This window comes from Primulina huaijiensis, chromosome 5, assembly GCF_012295235.1.
Source record: "Primulina huaijiensis isolate GDHJ02 chromosome 5, ASM1229523v2, whole genome shotgun sequence".
Classification (NCBI taxonomy): Eukaryota; Viridiplantae; Streptophyta; class Magnoliopsida; order Lamiales; family Gesneriaceae; genus Primulina; species Primulina huaijiensis.
The window spans coordinates 23,624,452-23,639,554 of NC_133310.1; the positions used below are offsets into that span (position 1 = coordinate 23,624,452).

Consider the following 15,103-nt stretch of genomic DNA (forward strand, 5'->3'; position numbering starts at 1 on the left):
TGATATTTGTAGGAGATACGTTGAGTACTCTAGATTTGATCAACTAAAGGTTCAAGAAACAAGTTATAGGTTGTCTTGTACATTCCCTAAATAGCAAATAGTATCTTTTTGGAGTACAGAAATCTCCTTACCATCAGAAGCTACATCACACTTCAACCACAAGATATAAGGACATCCACACACATAACAGTACATCAACAACAAGTGAGGTAGCATAAGCGGTCCTTTAAGGTGCGTGCACAACATAAAGCTTGTTACTCACAAGAATTAGCATACTTGATATTAGACAGGGTTATGAATGCAATGTACGTACGTACCTTAATTAAACATTATAGCTATGGGATGATCATGGATGAATGTCGAAAGGATTGGCATGCATTATTCACGTGCATACACGGGGGTTTGTTTCTGTGAGTTCCGTGGGTCCATCCCATGTAGGTAGCATGTACATGTCACGGCCAAAGCATATGAGACACATTTCATGTAACATACATATAAATCACTGCTCACATGGATCCCATATTCAGCACATTATGTATTGATATATGTAATTGTTTATGCTACAACGGTGTATCTAGCACAGACTAACCTNTAAAAAAAAAAAAAAAAAAAAAAAAAAAAAAAAAACCATGAATGTGTTCACACGTAATGAATACGTGGGTTTGAGTGTTACTTTTGGTGTCTGCCTTTGTACAGACTTATCTTTCGGTGCATTATCTTTTGAACATCAGCTTCTGTCTGAAAAGTAGCTGCAACAAAATCTTTAACACATGCTAAAGTTTTTAGCTCACCGTGAGTGAAAAAAGCTAGCAGATGCATGCAGTACTGTAATTGCACTAGTGGTGTATAAAGCATAAACCAAGACAGTATCACATATGCTGATTACATTTTCTTTGAACATCCTGAACATATATTACGCTTTGAAATTGTTACATGGAAAAACTGTGAGCATGCCAGATTGATTAAACCTAAGAGTTTAACAAGGGAAAGTTTCATCTTTTTGAAATAGAGTAAATTTGATAGGAGGAAAATACTGTACGGCAGAAGTTGAATCAGCAAAACAGAATAAGTACTGTTTGTATGTGTAAGAGGGGGGGGGGGGGGGGGGGGGGAATAATAAATACTTGTCCAAATTGTTGCTGAAGCAACAGAAGCCAGTGATGGAAAACCAAAACAAACCAGGAGTGGTAACTTTCATAACAGTAGATTGTTTAGCGAAGAAAGCAACATAAAATAATTCACTACTATTATATTGTGGAATGATTATGGCATGCCCCAGTGCTGGGATCCAACATTCCAAAGACCAAATGAATTGATAGGTAACTTTATTCAGTGTTTCCTCCATTCAAACTGTCATCTACCCAATATCACTTTCCCATCCTATTTTGATTCAAACCCTTACACGTGATTCAAGTTGTCCCCAAGCCCCTACATGAACCGAAGCTCAAAGCTGCAGCTTCTAACCACAATGACAGAATAGGGGGCTTTACTTTACTTCCTTCCCCCACAAAACTTTACAACCATACAAACAAGCATGTATAATTAGCACTTCAATTTTATCTAATAAGCCCTACAATCATATGTCAACATCAATGTATCGAAATCATTACAAAGAAAAAACATGGTAATTAAGCAATATCTCCTTCCCACTCGTATCTTCAAATCCTATCCAAGAAAAGAACACATTTTCTTGCTGACATAAAAACTAGATACATGGATAGTGCTTTGACAAGAAAAAATAAGTAGGCTAATGTAACCAGTCAAAAGACGGTGATTAACCTTGCACTTCAAAGATTTAACTATATGATCATTTCTCATATATGGTCAAAAGGAAGTGGGCGATGAAATTATTTTCATCCACCATAATGTTCCAGGTGAGGCAACAATCACCCATCACAATGAAGGTAATATTTACAGCAGATTTTTTCTGAGTCCATGTACAAAAATGTTCTCAAATATGAAAATCACATGAAGATGAAACAAAGCACCGTGAATTATTCCCCTGGAGGCAAACAGGACTGATCCAATCGTATCAAAGTTGAACATTTATGCCAACTTGGAACAAATAATGCCGTTCAATCAAATATCATAGAGACTCTACAATATTTCGATCAATGTAGAAAGACAAAATTAATAATCCAATTAACGTAGTCATGAACGGGAATGTAATAAATGATGGCCTATTTTTCAGTTGAATCAATGCAGAAGGATTTTGTCCGCCTTTTAAGTTACTTTTCGCAAAAAGGTAAGCAACACTTACATCGGCAAAGAAAGTTCAGAGATAGAAAAGGAAACAGACTTTCTGCCTCTTACTGCACTGAAATCTGGTAGGGGCCGCCCAAAGCTTCAACTCGCCAGCAATAATATAATTAAATGATTTTCTCTTTAGAATACAAACATGCAAATCAAAACAAATAAAGTCACGCGGTTATGAAAATTTGAAGAGAGATTTCAACACTTCAAACAAGTGCCACACCACTTGTGGTGCTGGGAGAAGCCTGGGTGGTAGCGAAAAAACCCCTGCCCCCCTATAATAAAAAAAAACACAGTGTTTGGGTAGTTATCACATGATTGCCATTGACTCTGATAATTAGGCCAAATATTAGTTCTAATCCAGGATTCCTTGCCTGACATACAGTACATGAACTATAATTACATAGAATCATCTGGTAATAAAGTTCCTAAAATGTGAATAGTTTGTAGGTTGGTCCAAGTGCACAAATATATTTGATAAAAACAAATAAAATCTACAAAACAGTGACAAGAAAATAAAAAGGTAGCAGTTAAATTGATAAAGTAATAGTATCAGTAAGTCTTCTTGTTGCTGTGTATAAATCTCCGCTCGGGTTTAAAGAGTTGAAAGAAAATTTCTCAGAACACTTTTTGCTTGCAATAGACCACTGCATGCACTGAATCCACGAGATTTCTTCACAAGGCTCTATAAATTCTCTTCCATTCTCAGCATATCATCATTTATCTACTTGGTTTGCTCACATAGAAAGAGTAGACTATACAAGAACAATTTCTGTTCTTTCGTATCTTCAAGGAACTAAAAGAAGACGATGACTGCACAACCTCAAAATTTCTTTCCGCTGAAAAATATAGCCCAAAGGCTTATTTTAGTTTTTGTACTTGGCTTCACAGTCAATAGAGAGCACCTTTGCTCCAACCAGCCTTTTGTCACCCCCACAGCATCTCTTCACTCAGTTCCATCAGTCATACATTCATCACTAGAAAAGATGACACTTGATGGGAACCTAAGCTTTGATAGTATTGAACATGCAGCAAGGGACTTTGGCAATAGATACCATATCATGCCATATGCAGTGTTATACCCAAAATCGGTTTCTGATATTTCTTCCATGATAAAGTGTATTTTCCATATGGGTTTGACTTCAGAGCTAACAGTTGCTGCCAGAGGCCGTGGCCACTCCCTTCAAGGCCAAGCACAAGCATATCGAGGTGTTGTTATTATTATGGAATCGCTTCAGGTGCCGAAAATGAGTTTTGACGATGGAAAACTACCATATGTTGATGTCTCGGCTGGAGAGCTTTGGATTAATATTCTGCACGAGAGTCTTAAACACGGGATGGCACCAAAATCATGGACTGATTATCTCCATCTCACAGTTGGGGGTACACTATCAAATGCTGGAGTTAGTGGACAGGCGTTCCGACATGGACCGCAGATCAACAATGTCTACGAACTGAAAGTGGTCACAGGTTTGTCATCCGTACATGCACAGTGTTAAGATGGTTAAAGTTAAGAAAGATAAAAGGCATTTCAAATAAATAATTAGAATATGGGCAGTTACATGTCCTGCGATATTTAAAAAAACAAAAGGCACTAACTTTAATATTTGCACAGGCAGAGGAGAAGTGGTAACCTGTTCAGAAGATCAGAATGCTGAACTCTTCCATGCTGTACTTGGAGGACTAGGACAATTTGGGATCATCACCCAGGCTAGAATTGCCTTGGAGGCAGCCCCCAGAAAGGTCATTATACGTCAAGCATTACTACGATCAAAGTTAATACCTAAGACATTAGTTTGTGGCCTAAGCTGTCGTTTCTCAGGTTAAATGGATCAGAGCACTTTATTCAGACTTCTCTGAATTCACCAAAGATCAAGAGCATCTAATATCTTCAGAAAACACTTTTGATTATATAGAAGGGTTTGTTATCATTAACAGAACTGGTTTACTAAATTACTGGAGATCGTCTTTCAAACCAAAAGACCATGTTCAGGCAAACCAGTTCTCTTCAGAAGGAAAGATTCTATTTTGCCTGGAAGTTGCAAAATACTTCAATCCAGAAGGGTCAGAGAACATTGATCAGGTGAGAGTTTTTAATCCTTATTCATTTATCTGCCAGAAGGTGCTAACGTGCTCATGAACTCTATTTGAGCATGCACGTAGGGGCCTGGAGATTTAATCTCACACTTAAAACTTATTGTCACATTTTTAAAAAAAAAAATTCAAACAACAAAGTAGCTATATCTCGACTGACTTCAAATATCAACAAATTCTAGAAATTAAATCATAATCCTTGAACTAAAATGACCTCATGATAATTTACATGCACCGCTACAATATTATGTTCTTAAAAAATTACGTTTTTTTAAAATTAAACATTCAGTAAGTAAAACAAGGTCTACCCTGCTCCTTGTAATATTTAAGCACACGTTTCCCTGTCCCAAAAACGGCCAGTACATCAATCATCATTAGAAATTTAATCAAATATAAACAATATCTATACTAACTATAAATATATGAGTTGAATTGTGAATTTACTTGGTTACCCTTTCACTTACTTGGTTACCCTTTCACTCACTATTGCTTCATTAATGTTTTATTTATTTATTTAAGTGAAATATGAGTTTGAATTGTTAATTTACTTATTTAATCTTTAATTCACCATTACTTCATTAATGTTTTATTTATTTATTTAGGTGGCTTTTCAATTTTCTGATATAAAGATTGATATTGAAAATAAAAATAACTTTATTTCATTGTTTTAGTTGAATCAACGACAAATTTTACAAACACATTAATATGATACTTTATTTTATTTTTAATTTCATAAATTGTGATATTTAATTAATTTCTTAATACACATATCAAACTTACACTTTTCTACAAGTGTCATTGAAAACATGTCAGAAAATGTCATTTTTATGGTACTTTTCCAATGAAAATAGGAATTGAGACCATGTAGATTCTATATGCTCTTTTGCAAATTTTTCTTATATTTTATTAGTCGTATAATTTGATTAGTTTGATTTATTTCAACTAGACAGAGAAATTAATGATAAATTATGTCATTCTTTATGGTATTTTTCCAATGAAAACGGACATTGAGACCATGTAGATTATATATGCTCTTTTGAAATTTTTTTTATATTTTATTTGTCGTATAATTTGATTAGTTTGATTTATTTCAACTAGACAGAGAAATTAATGATAAATTATGTCATTTTTATGGTACTTTTCCAATAAAAATGGACATTGAGACCATGTAGATTCTATATGCTCTTTTGTAAATTTTTCTTATATTTTATTTGTCGTATAATTTGATTAGTTTGATTTATTTCAACTAGACAGAGAAATTAATGATAAATTAAAAAGAACGAAAATTACTTTCTACTTTTGTTTTAAATTTATTAGATAATCCTTATAATTTTTTAACATAATTCTTTTAATAATATGAATTATAGTGATAATTTATTTTCATTCATTATAAATTAATTTTTTAACTTTGAATTACTTATTAGTTTATTTATATATTTGTTTTACTACATATATTTATTTGATTGATATTATTTAAAAAATTTATTTACCATGAAATATTAATCATCAATATTAATTTACAAATGATTCATTCTGATATAAAATTAACTATCTATAATATGTATTCTAAAAAAACAGAGAAAGTTAAACAAAATCCGCAAGGGGTTAAAAGTTAGCAAATCTATATATCTATAAATATATGAGTTTGATTTGTGAATTTTCTTAGTTACACTTTTACACCCCATTACTTAATTAATGTTTCATTTATTTATTTAGGTGAATATTTAATTTTCTGATTTAAGGATTGATATGGAAAATGAGAATAACTTTATTTCATTATTTTAGTTGAATTGACGAAAAATATTACAAATACATTAGTATGATACTTTTTTATATTTTTAATTTAATAAATTGTGATATTTAATTAATGTCTCAATATATATCTCAAGCTTATACTTTTCTACAAGTATTATAAAAACCATGCGAGAATTTGTCATTTTTCTTATGGTTTTTTTCCAATGAAAATGGACATTGAGAGCATGCAGATTCTATATGCTCTTTTGCAAATTTTTCTAATATTTTATTTACAATATAATTTGGTTATTTTGAATTATTTCAACTTTATTCATAGAAAAAGAAATTAATAAGAAATTAAAAAGAATGAAAATTACTTGATACTTTTGTATTAAATTTATCAGATAATCCTCATAATTTTTTTAATTAAAATAATCCTTATAATAAATATGAATTACAGTGCTAATTTATTATCATTGGTTAGAAATTAAAATTTTAATATATGATATTTATAAACTGAATGTTACGTATATGTGTTTTACTACACATATTTATTTGATTGATATTATTTTAAAATTTTATTTAACATAAAATTATTAATCATCAATATTAATTTTCAGATTAACCATTCTGATATAAACTAACTATGTATAATATCTATTCTAAAAAAGAAGAAAGTTAACAAAATTCGCAAGGAGTTAAAAGTTAGCAAAAATAAAATTGATATTTAACTTAATAACAAGTTTAGGGGTTTTATTTTAACAGCATTATGATAATTTAGTAATTAAGAGAATTTTATTTGACAATAGCTATATGCACTTCATTTAAATATATTGGGATTTTCGTTTTAGTAATATTCACTATTCTATTAATTATTTTTTTATTTTTTTTCCATTGTGAATAATATTTGGATGAAAAATATCTTTGTTAATTTCATAGAGCTGCCATTATGTTATAATCACGCGAATTAAAAAATGTTATATAAATAAATGAATATATTTGATTTATCGTCATCATGTATTTTTATTTATTGTGTTTTGATATATTTAGATTAATAAATACTCATAAACAATATGTTATTCAAACGATTTTAAAAATTATCTAAATCTCGTTATTATATTTTTCATTATTAGTCACCTAGGTGCATCGCACGTAATCATTCCTAGTCATTGAAAATATCCAACTATCTCATCTCAACTCATCATAAACCAAATAACATATGAAATAAAACCATTTATAATATTTCACATTTTCTTAAATCAATAATCACAAACAATCTGTCATAACTCATAACCAACTGTCTAAATATCAATAGATCTAGACCAGATACGTCATTCACTTGTCATCGCTGATCATATTCACAAATCAAAAGTCGGATACATCATCAACATTGAAAACCATATAGATACATCATCCACTGGCTAGCCCATTATTAAAAAGTCAAGCCAGATACATCCGGACTAGATGACTATATATACTGACCAATATCAATAAAATACATGGCCCATTCAAATTCAATCACAATATAAGCAATATCACAAATTGAGGATCATCCCATAACAATTCATCAATTTTCTCATTTCACCACTTTCAATAAACTTGTTTATCTATAATTAATTTTCTATATTTGCATAGAAAATGAACTTATTTGATGAGTTAACGTCAATGGCAGACATTTAAAGAGGACTTCTACTAGTATTATCTAATTTGTTTAACATAACAAAACGAAAGTCCGAAATTAATATGACATTTATATATATTTCGATTGGCATGCAAGATCATTTCTACATTTCCAAACCATCAACAATAATAAGTTTAACAAAATCTCAACTCATAATCCAATTCGATGAGAACTGATCAGTGACTTTATTGTACATAATTATGTTAGCATGTCAACTTATTAATTTAGGAAAGCATCCCCAATTTATAATCATTCGACTCAGATTCGGCTTATACTGAACTCAAAATAGCATGTACTAACAATTTAAAATTTTCAATCACTTGCTTAATATTTTAAATAGAAATATTCAAAAATTAAAAGGAAAGAAAGGACAAAACACAATTTCTTTCGGTTTCCACAGTACAAGTCTCGGCCAGTGCCCATTTATATATTTTCAAATTCCAAGTCTTAATCCTTCATTAGATGTACAATTACTTGCTTATTACAAGAAATTTACTAGTTCAACAATTTTCAGGTTACGTTTGTTCATCTTTTCCTCACTTCAACTAATTACAATTGCATAAATTCAAGAAAACAAAATTAACAGAAGAAATTGTTACAGCTTTCAAAATTCCCCTTCCCCTTAAATTTTCATTCCATGTTCTAAGTATGTAAAGAAATAATCAATGCAAATATCAACCAACCAAATCCCCAAAACTTAAAATAGAAAACAACACAAACCTAACAATAATCATCTTTCCTTACCTGATAGGCTATGTGGGATGATACTGGACAAAGGTTTAACCAGAAGCAGCAACTTTAATTTATGTCTATCCCAATTCTTTTTCAAACTTTTCTTTGTTTGTAGCGTTCGGTCGTCCTTTAGGATTGAAAAGGTTTATTTTCTGTTTCTCTGATATTATCTATATGTATCAAGTTAAGAAGACTAAAGAGAAATGAAATTCTCTCCTCCTACTCGTAATCACAGTTCTTCAATGTACTTGGGTCTTCATTATCTTTTATGTAAATACATAATAATATTTTCGCTAATTTGATTGATTATTAATTGATTTCTGAGACCTCACTATGCAGGACGTGGATACCCTCTTATCAAAATTGAATTACATCAAGTCCACTCTCTTCTGGTCAGAAGTCCCTTACACAGATTTCCTGGACAGAGTGCACACGTCGGAAATAAAACTTCGGGAAAAAGGACTGTGGGAGGTTCCACACCCTTGGCTAAATCTTCTTATTCCTAGGAGTAGGATTCATGAGTTCGCCCGACAAGTTTTCGGAAACATAGTAAAGGATACAAGCAATGGTCCTGTCCTGATCTATCCCGTCAACAAATCAAGGTACTGATCTCTAGAATACGCAGTAACCTTCCCATCCAAACCACAATCAATATAAACTCATTCTTTGCCACAGATGGAAAACACGAACATCCATTATTACACCCGAGGAGGACATTTTCTACCTAGTTGCCTTCCTAGCTTCAGCAATGCCATCTTCTAGGGGAAAAGATAGTCTAGAATATATTTTGGCTCAAAGTAACAGAATTTTAGAGTTGTGTGAAAAACAGCGACTCGGAGTAAAACAATATTTGCCCCATTATAACACTAAAGCAGCGTGGAAAGCTCACTTTGGAACTCAGTGGGAAGATTTCAGCAAAAGAAAATTCACGTATGATCCCTTTGCAATCCTGGCACCTGGACAAAAAATCTTCTCAAGAGCTGATTCCTTGACACGGCCATGATTCAGAGACATAAAAGTGTAAATGTTTTGTACTTTCTGTCTCAAAAAATGTGCTTTTACAATATTACCACTGCGCATCGCATCATGTTTCTCAGAACCACCCATAATTTAACACATCTCCAAAGCAAACTGAGAGAATATTCAAGCAAATGCTACGATTTCCTATTTTAATAGTATATTATCAATCATTTTGCAATCATGCGAACTCGAAATACCAAGCTAAGTAGGCGAATTTGAGCAATAAAACTCAAAAATCAAAATAAATGGAACGAACATCCGCCAAGATATGGACAAACAATGAAGCTCAACCAGTGAAAATGGAGATTACTCTTCTGTAGCTTGTGCATATGTTTTATACCACTACACTCTCCGATCTTGTTGATTACGTATTTAAACCTTCTTTTGATGATTGATAAATTTGTATAGTATCAGCGTTATTGATATTTCTTTTGCTTGTTTGGTCTTATTAAATTAAACTATTTATTAAATATGCACCAGTATCCAAAAAATAAACCCAATCCTTGCGGTCAGGATCCCGGTCCATCAGCTAGCTTGTGAGAATACGAAAAATTCATATTTAAAACCGTCCAATTTCTTGATAAAATAAAAATTCGAGATCAATAAAAAGGGAACTTGATCAAACTCTGGGAGAAATAAAAACTAAATTACTTCAGATCAAAATCAACACCCGATGCAGGGATACAATCTACCGAGCAGTTTGCGCCTGAGCATGTTCCAGGAGCTGGGTTACTAATTTATAAGTGTGCCCTGAAAGTGCTTTAGTTTGGTCAATAAGTTGTTCATACCTGAAAGTGAAAAATAGCTTTAGTTTCGCTTGTGTTATTTTATCTTTGTACACGAAATATAGCATTGACAAGATCTTGACTGCCAAAATTAAGTCTGAACAGTTATTGTCACAATATGATTTGCATTAGTGTACTTACACATTGGGAAAATTCGGTTCCATTGTGAATGTTCCGGTCTTGAAATCAATCTTGGCAACAAGTTTCGAAGTCTTTATGAGATTCACTATCCATCTCTCTGCCTCCTCATAGTTCAAATTCAGTTTCTCAGCAAGCACACTGTCAAACATCACCAAATAGTAACTCAAAATGGTCCAAATTCATTCAACTACAAAAAAGAGTCAACACCATAACAATATGCTGGCACTTCAGCACGGATGCATATTAAACAGAATGACTTTTTAACACAAATAAGATACTCAGACTCTTAAAATAACCAGGAGAAAAAATATGTTTGGATCTTGAAACATGACAATCACAAGATCAGAAAGCCCCAAAGCCGCATTTAGGCATCAATTAGATATCAATCAAGCTATTTGTTATCAACCATTAAGATTTGGTGGCCAATTATATTCACAATATAGAAAAACATCATAAACACACAGAGGGGCTTCGTATGTGTGAGTATGTGGCGAATTGGGGAGGCGAGATTTCTGTGGCATAAATTTTGTTGTCCCAGAAATAATGTCAGGCACATACCCCATGTCAATGCGCTGATGAATGCAACAGAAGGTCTCAAAAATGAAAAGTCGAGCATTCTCAAGGAACTCATCTCTTAATGGTACAGTTGTAAAATTTCCTTCCTCAACGCGTTTACCAAGGAATGGATCATTTAGGATTGCCTGCAACATGATAATAGTATTTAGCCATATAAACATGGATGCTCAATGACAACCAACTCACGATCATGTTACAATAAAAGGCAAAGATCTGTCAACTCAAACCAAAAAGTAAAGACCTGCCGACTCAATAGCACTGGATTACTGCACTTAGCGGATACTAACACAGAGATCAGAAATATCTAAAAAACAGTTCATCTGGCAGTGGAACTATTTACAGTTAAGAAATTTACTTCTTCACACTCTTTCATCTTTCTTTGAGCCCCATCAAAGTCATAGTTGACATATAAACATGCCAAAAACTCTGTGATTGGATCTTCATAAGAATACTGCTCTTGCTGAATAACCTTGATGAAATCTTTAAGTTGAGGCCGCCTCCTTTTGTTGACGATGAAAGCAGTTGCCAGGTAACGTAGAAGATGAGGAGCATTTGTTTGAATGGCATTCAAATACCTGAAAGAGATTTATCATTTAGAAATGCTTGAAGAATTCTGGGTTAGATAGAGGGAACAAATCAATGTCACATCAGGTACTATCATAAAATATGGCATCCCAAAAAAAGCGTGATGCTTGGCAGGAAGGATGCTAATATATATGCAAGTTGTCGGGTAAAATTTGAGTTCTTGACCAAAACTTTAGAATATAGGCAGGTAAGTTTTTTGGTTTAGGAGGGGCGGAAGTCCATATCTAACGGTTATCACATGCCAATGATTCTAGCATTATGATTTTTTTTCTGGTTCAAACACAGTAATAATAACAAGATCAACCACAGTAATAATAACAAGACAAACGATACCACCTCCTCCTTCGATATCTCTAGGTGAAATTAGACAACTGAAGTAATACTTTCTGAGAAGTAAAAATATCATCTTCTAACATCACCAGACCAAATAAAACAAAAGAAGGGGATGCAAATAAGTTCCAGAGTCATACTTGTCCTGGTTGAACAAATCAATAATCAGGGTTCTTCCATTGTCATGATTGAAGAAGATGAACAGACTCCAATGCAATAGCCATACTCTACTTTGTACTTGATTTAATGGAGAAGAGAAACTCTGCAAGACATGAAGAACAAATTCAATATCCTGTATCAAACAAGGGTAGCCACGCAAGCTAATAGTTTAGATGGCAGTTATAGCAACCTTAGAGTCAATTATTTCCTTCAGGCGGTTGAGCTCCTCCAGTGCAACATCCCAGTTCTGCATCAATATCTCTGCTGCTAGTTTTCCCCATAATGCACTTGCACTCTTTTCCATGTCCGTACTCAAGCCCCTGTACTGATACAAATAATCAGCAGCACCAGAGTAGTTGCCACACTCAAACTGAAATTTGGCATACTTATACAGTGCTCCTATCTGCTTTGGACCAATCTGGGAAACAAGAAACACAAGGTTAATCAAATCCCTTAAAGGTTCATGATAAGGTCCGAACAATGTAAATTCCGTTCATCACTTCATCTCACTATACATTCCATAACATAAGTTTCTCTGAAACTTATGAAGTGTAATTCAGATTATGAAGTAGAAAATAAATCAATTCCCATACAATCTCTGAAAGCAAGTTTTCATTTATGAGTACGGTAAAGAGGTCGTCAACCGCACAACCAAAATATCTCTAAATTTGAGAATTTAAATCTCACATCAATGACATAAATTGGGGATGTTAAAATTGGGCGAACGTCCAACCAGCATGATAATTAAATGCTGACATCCACTGAAGCAAGATAACCACAATTATGCAAAAGTAAAAATCAACCTGATAGCGATCGTTGAGCATCTGAAGATTGTGCTGTTTGTCAGCTCTCAGTTCGTGAACAGCATTAGGATTCTGCAGAAAGGTAACTATGGGAGCTGCAGCCTCTTCCAATGACTTCAACCCACCCACCACCTCAGCTCTTCTACCCACCATTTCTAAACCATGGAAAAACGCAAATCCAGTTAATGACAGATCAGTCAAGCACAGACTGCAGAACATTTTATCATAAAATGTAAATCCTATAATAACAATTCACAACAGCACAAGTATAAAGAATATATACCTGATTCCCAGAAAAAACGATATGCATTAAATATACAATAAGTTCCAGTTCCAAAAAGAACAAAACAAAATATGCAGGACCAATAATTTAGATTCAGAGCGGGTTAATAAATTTTATCAAAGGCTTAGATGCAGCGCGGGTTAATAAATTTTATCCAAGGACGCGTGAGGGTGCAGATGAGATGGCCGTTTAATTTTAATTTTGTAACTTGCATTTGTAAAGACTTCACATGCAATTTGAACTTTTTCTCATTAGAGAGGCTGGAGCCCTGCTCTCTCCAGTTGTATTGTGAGTATCTGTTCCGTGTGGTCCTGTTCATTTAGAATTTTCGAGGAAATATCCTCCAGAGAAACAAAGAACAAAGTTCAGCATCGGAAATTTTTTTGGATAGATTTATGTAGCGTTAGGCTCAATCTCTAATAAAAAAGGACGAAAAAAGCAAATAGATGTCAAAACCCCAAGAAATAAAGCCAGCACATGGAGATAAGTAAAAAACTGCAACGAATTTAAAATAACAATTATTAGCACATAAAAAACAACCATGGCATAGTAAAAAATATATATCAAAGCATCGAAAATCAGATACTAAATTTCAGTACTCACAATTCTCAGTCATCAAATCCATCTGAACGAACATTAAACCGCTATCATTTACTCATACCAAAATCCGCTAACCCTCTCCCTCCCCTCGACCCTAATTCTCTCTGGTCTGAGGTATCTATTGACGGCGAAACATAAAAATCATACCTTGTGGAACATCTTCAGATCGATAGAGTGACTTGTGTATGTCCATGGCATAATCGACCATGTTTGTGTGGTTAAGCAGCTCGATTTTCGCTTTCAAAATATCCTCCTCAGGGTACAATCCTCTCTCCTGTAAAAACTCAAGTAGAGGGAACACCAAATGACGGTCAAGCTGCGGCGCAATGCGTTGCGTCAGGTCGTATTTCGCGGCCATGAATTCTTGGTGGACCTACAAAGTATGTGTTGCTGTGTCGCTGTTCCTGCAACCACACAAGTAGTTAGGGTTTCGGATTTCTTTTTTGAGGGAATAGCTTTCGGATTTGGATTCAGAAATTTGGGAAAAATATAATAATTCATATCTATATTACAAATCAGAGTCGAAAGTTTTGATTAATATCATTGGAATCCCTATATTATTTCTTTAGCATTGAAGGAGGCCAAATACTTTTTATATAATTAATGACCGTTATGTGATTATTACACCACTTAATCATTGAAACTTTTACAAAGTGGTCAAATCAATATTCTGGCCACGTGTAAAATAATTGAATCAATATAAATTAATATATTTTAATTTTTGTTAGCAAAAAATTAAAAGATTTATTACAGAAATATGCATTATAAAGAAATAATATAAAATTATAATTTATAAATGATGGATTATTTTAAATAATTCTAAATATAATTATTAATCTTTAGTCCTTTAAAATGTGAATTTTTTTTTAAAATAATGAGAATGCCAACTATACCAAAATTAGTTATTTTAGGAACCTCTCATTATAAATAGAATAGGTCTCTTGTGAGACGGTCTCACGAATCTTTATCTGTGAGACAGGTCAATCCTACTGATATTCAGTATAAAAAGTAATACTTTTTCATTGATGACCCAAGTAAGAGATCTGTCTCATAAAATACGACACGTGAGACCGTCTCACACAAGTTTTTGTCTTATAAATAATCGTAAATCATAACTACGGTTTAATGTTTTATATTTTATTATTATTATTATCTTAATAGAACCTCCTTCAAAAAATTAATTGGTGAAGGTTTAGAGAAATTTATAAGTTATCATAATTTAATTTTATAAATTATCCTAATTTAATTTTAACCTTAACCAAAATTGTTATACAAATTGAAACACTTTTTTTTTGTATTTGTCTTTTGATGATTATTTAATTACGAA

At 32.9% G+C, this 15,103-nt stretch overlaps 2 protein-coding genes and 1 long non-coding RNA gene across 3 annotated transcripts; 1 reads left to right on the forward strand and 2 right to left on the reverse strand.

Moving 5' to 3' along the window:
* Positions 1-742: 742 nt before the first annotated feature.
* On the forward strand, positions 743-9,497 carry LOC140977383 (cytokinin dehydrogenase 1). Its single transcript, XM_073442132.1, has 5 exons — positions 743-3,723; positions 3,869-3,996; positions 4,076-4,336; positions 8,834-9,096; positions 9,170-9,497. The coding sequence occupies exons 1-5, from the start codon at positions 3,063-3,065 to the stop codon at positions 9,495-9,497; spliced, it is 1,641 nt and encodes a 546-aa protein (XP_073298233.1). The 5' UTR covers positions 743-3,062.
* Positions 3,297-9,504, reverse strand: LOC140977384 (uncharacterized). The gene is made up of 5 exons (XR_012175410.1): positions 9,384-9,504; positions 8,507-9,269; positions 3,888-4,017; positions 3,526-3,707; positions 3,297-3,434 (listed from the first exon to the last, which is right to left on the reverse strand). It is a non-coding gene; the product is annotated as an uncharacterized lncRNA (long non-coding RNA).
* A 566-nt stretch (positions 9,505-10,070) lies between these two features.
* Positions 10,071-14,248, reverse strand: LOC140977382 (eukaryotic translation initiation factor 3 subunit E-like). The gene is made up of 8 exons (XM_073442131.1): positions 13,924-14,248; positions 12,894-13,048; positions 12,281-12,508; positions 12,072-12,193; positions 11,372-11,591; positions 10,999-11,141; positions 10,441-10,578; positions 10,071-10,302 (listed from the first exon to the last, which is right to left on the reverse strand). The coding sequence occupies exons 1-8, from the start codon at positions 14,132-14,134 to the stop codon at positions 10,203-10,205; spliced, it is 1,317 nt and encodes a 438-aa protein (XP_073298232.1). The 5' UTR covers positions 14,135-14,248; the 3' UTR covers positions 10,071-10,202.
* Positions 14,249-15,103: the final 855 nt, after the last annotated feature.

What these genes read in the sequence shown, in the direction of transcription:
- LOC140977383 (XM_073442132.1), top strand. Translation starts at nt 3,063, where the DNA reads ATGACTGCACAACCTCAAAATTTCTTTCCGCTGAAAAATATAGCCCAA. An exon ending in CGAACTGAAAGTGGTCACAG is followed by an intron (nt 3,724 to 3,868) that starts GTTTGTCATCCG and finishes ATATTTGCACAG; the next exon opens with GCAGAGGAGAAGTGGTAACC. An exon ending in GGTCAGAGAACATTGATCAG is followed by an intron (nt 4,337 to 8,833) that starts GTGAGAGTTTTT and finishes CTCACTATGCAG; the next exon opens with GACGTGGATACCCTCTTATC.
- LOC140977382 (XM_073442131.1), bottom strand. Translation starts at nt 14,134, where the DNA reads ATGGCCGCGAAATACGACCTGACGCAACGCATTGCGCCGCAGCTTGAC. An exon ending in ATCTGAAGATGTTCCACAAG is followed by an intron (nt 13,049 to 13,923) that starts GTATGATTTTTA and finishes TCCATGGTTTAG; the next exon opens with AAATGGTGGGTAGAAGAGCT. An exon ending in AGGAAATAATTGACTCTAAG is followed by an intron (nt 12,194 to 12,280) that starts GTTGCTATAACT and finishes CATGTCTTGCAG; the next exon opens with AGTTTCTCTTCTCCATTAAA.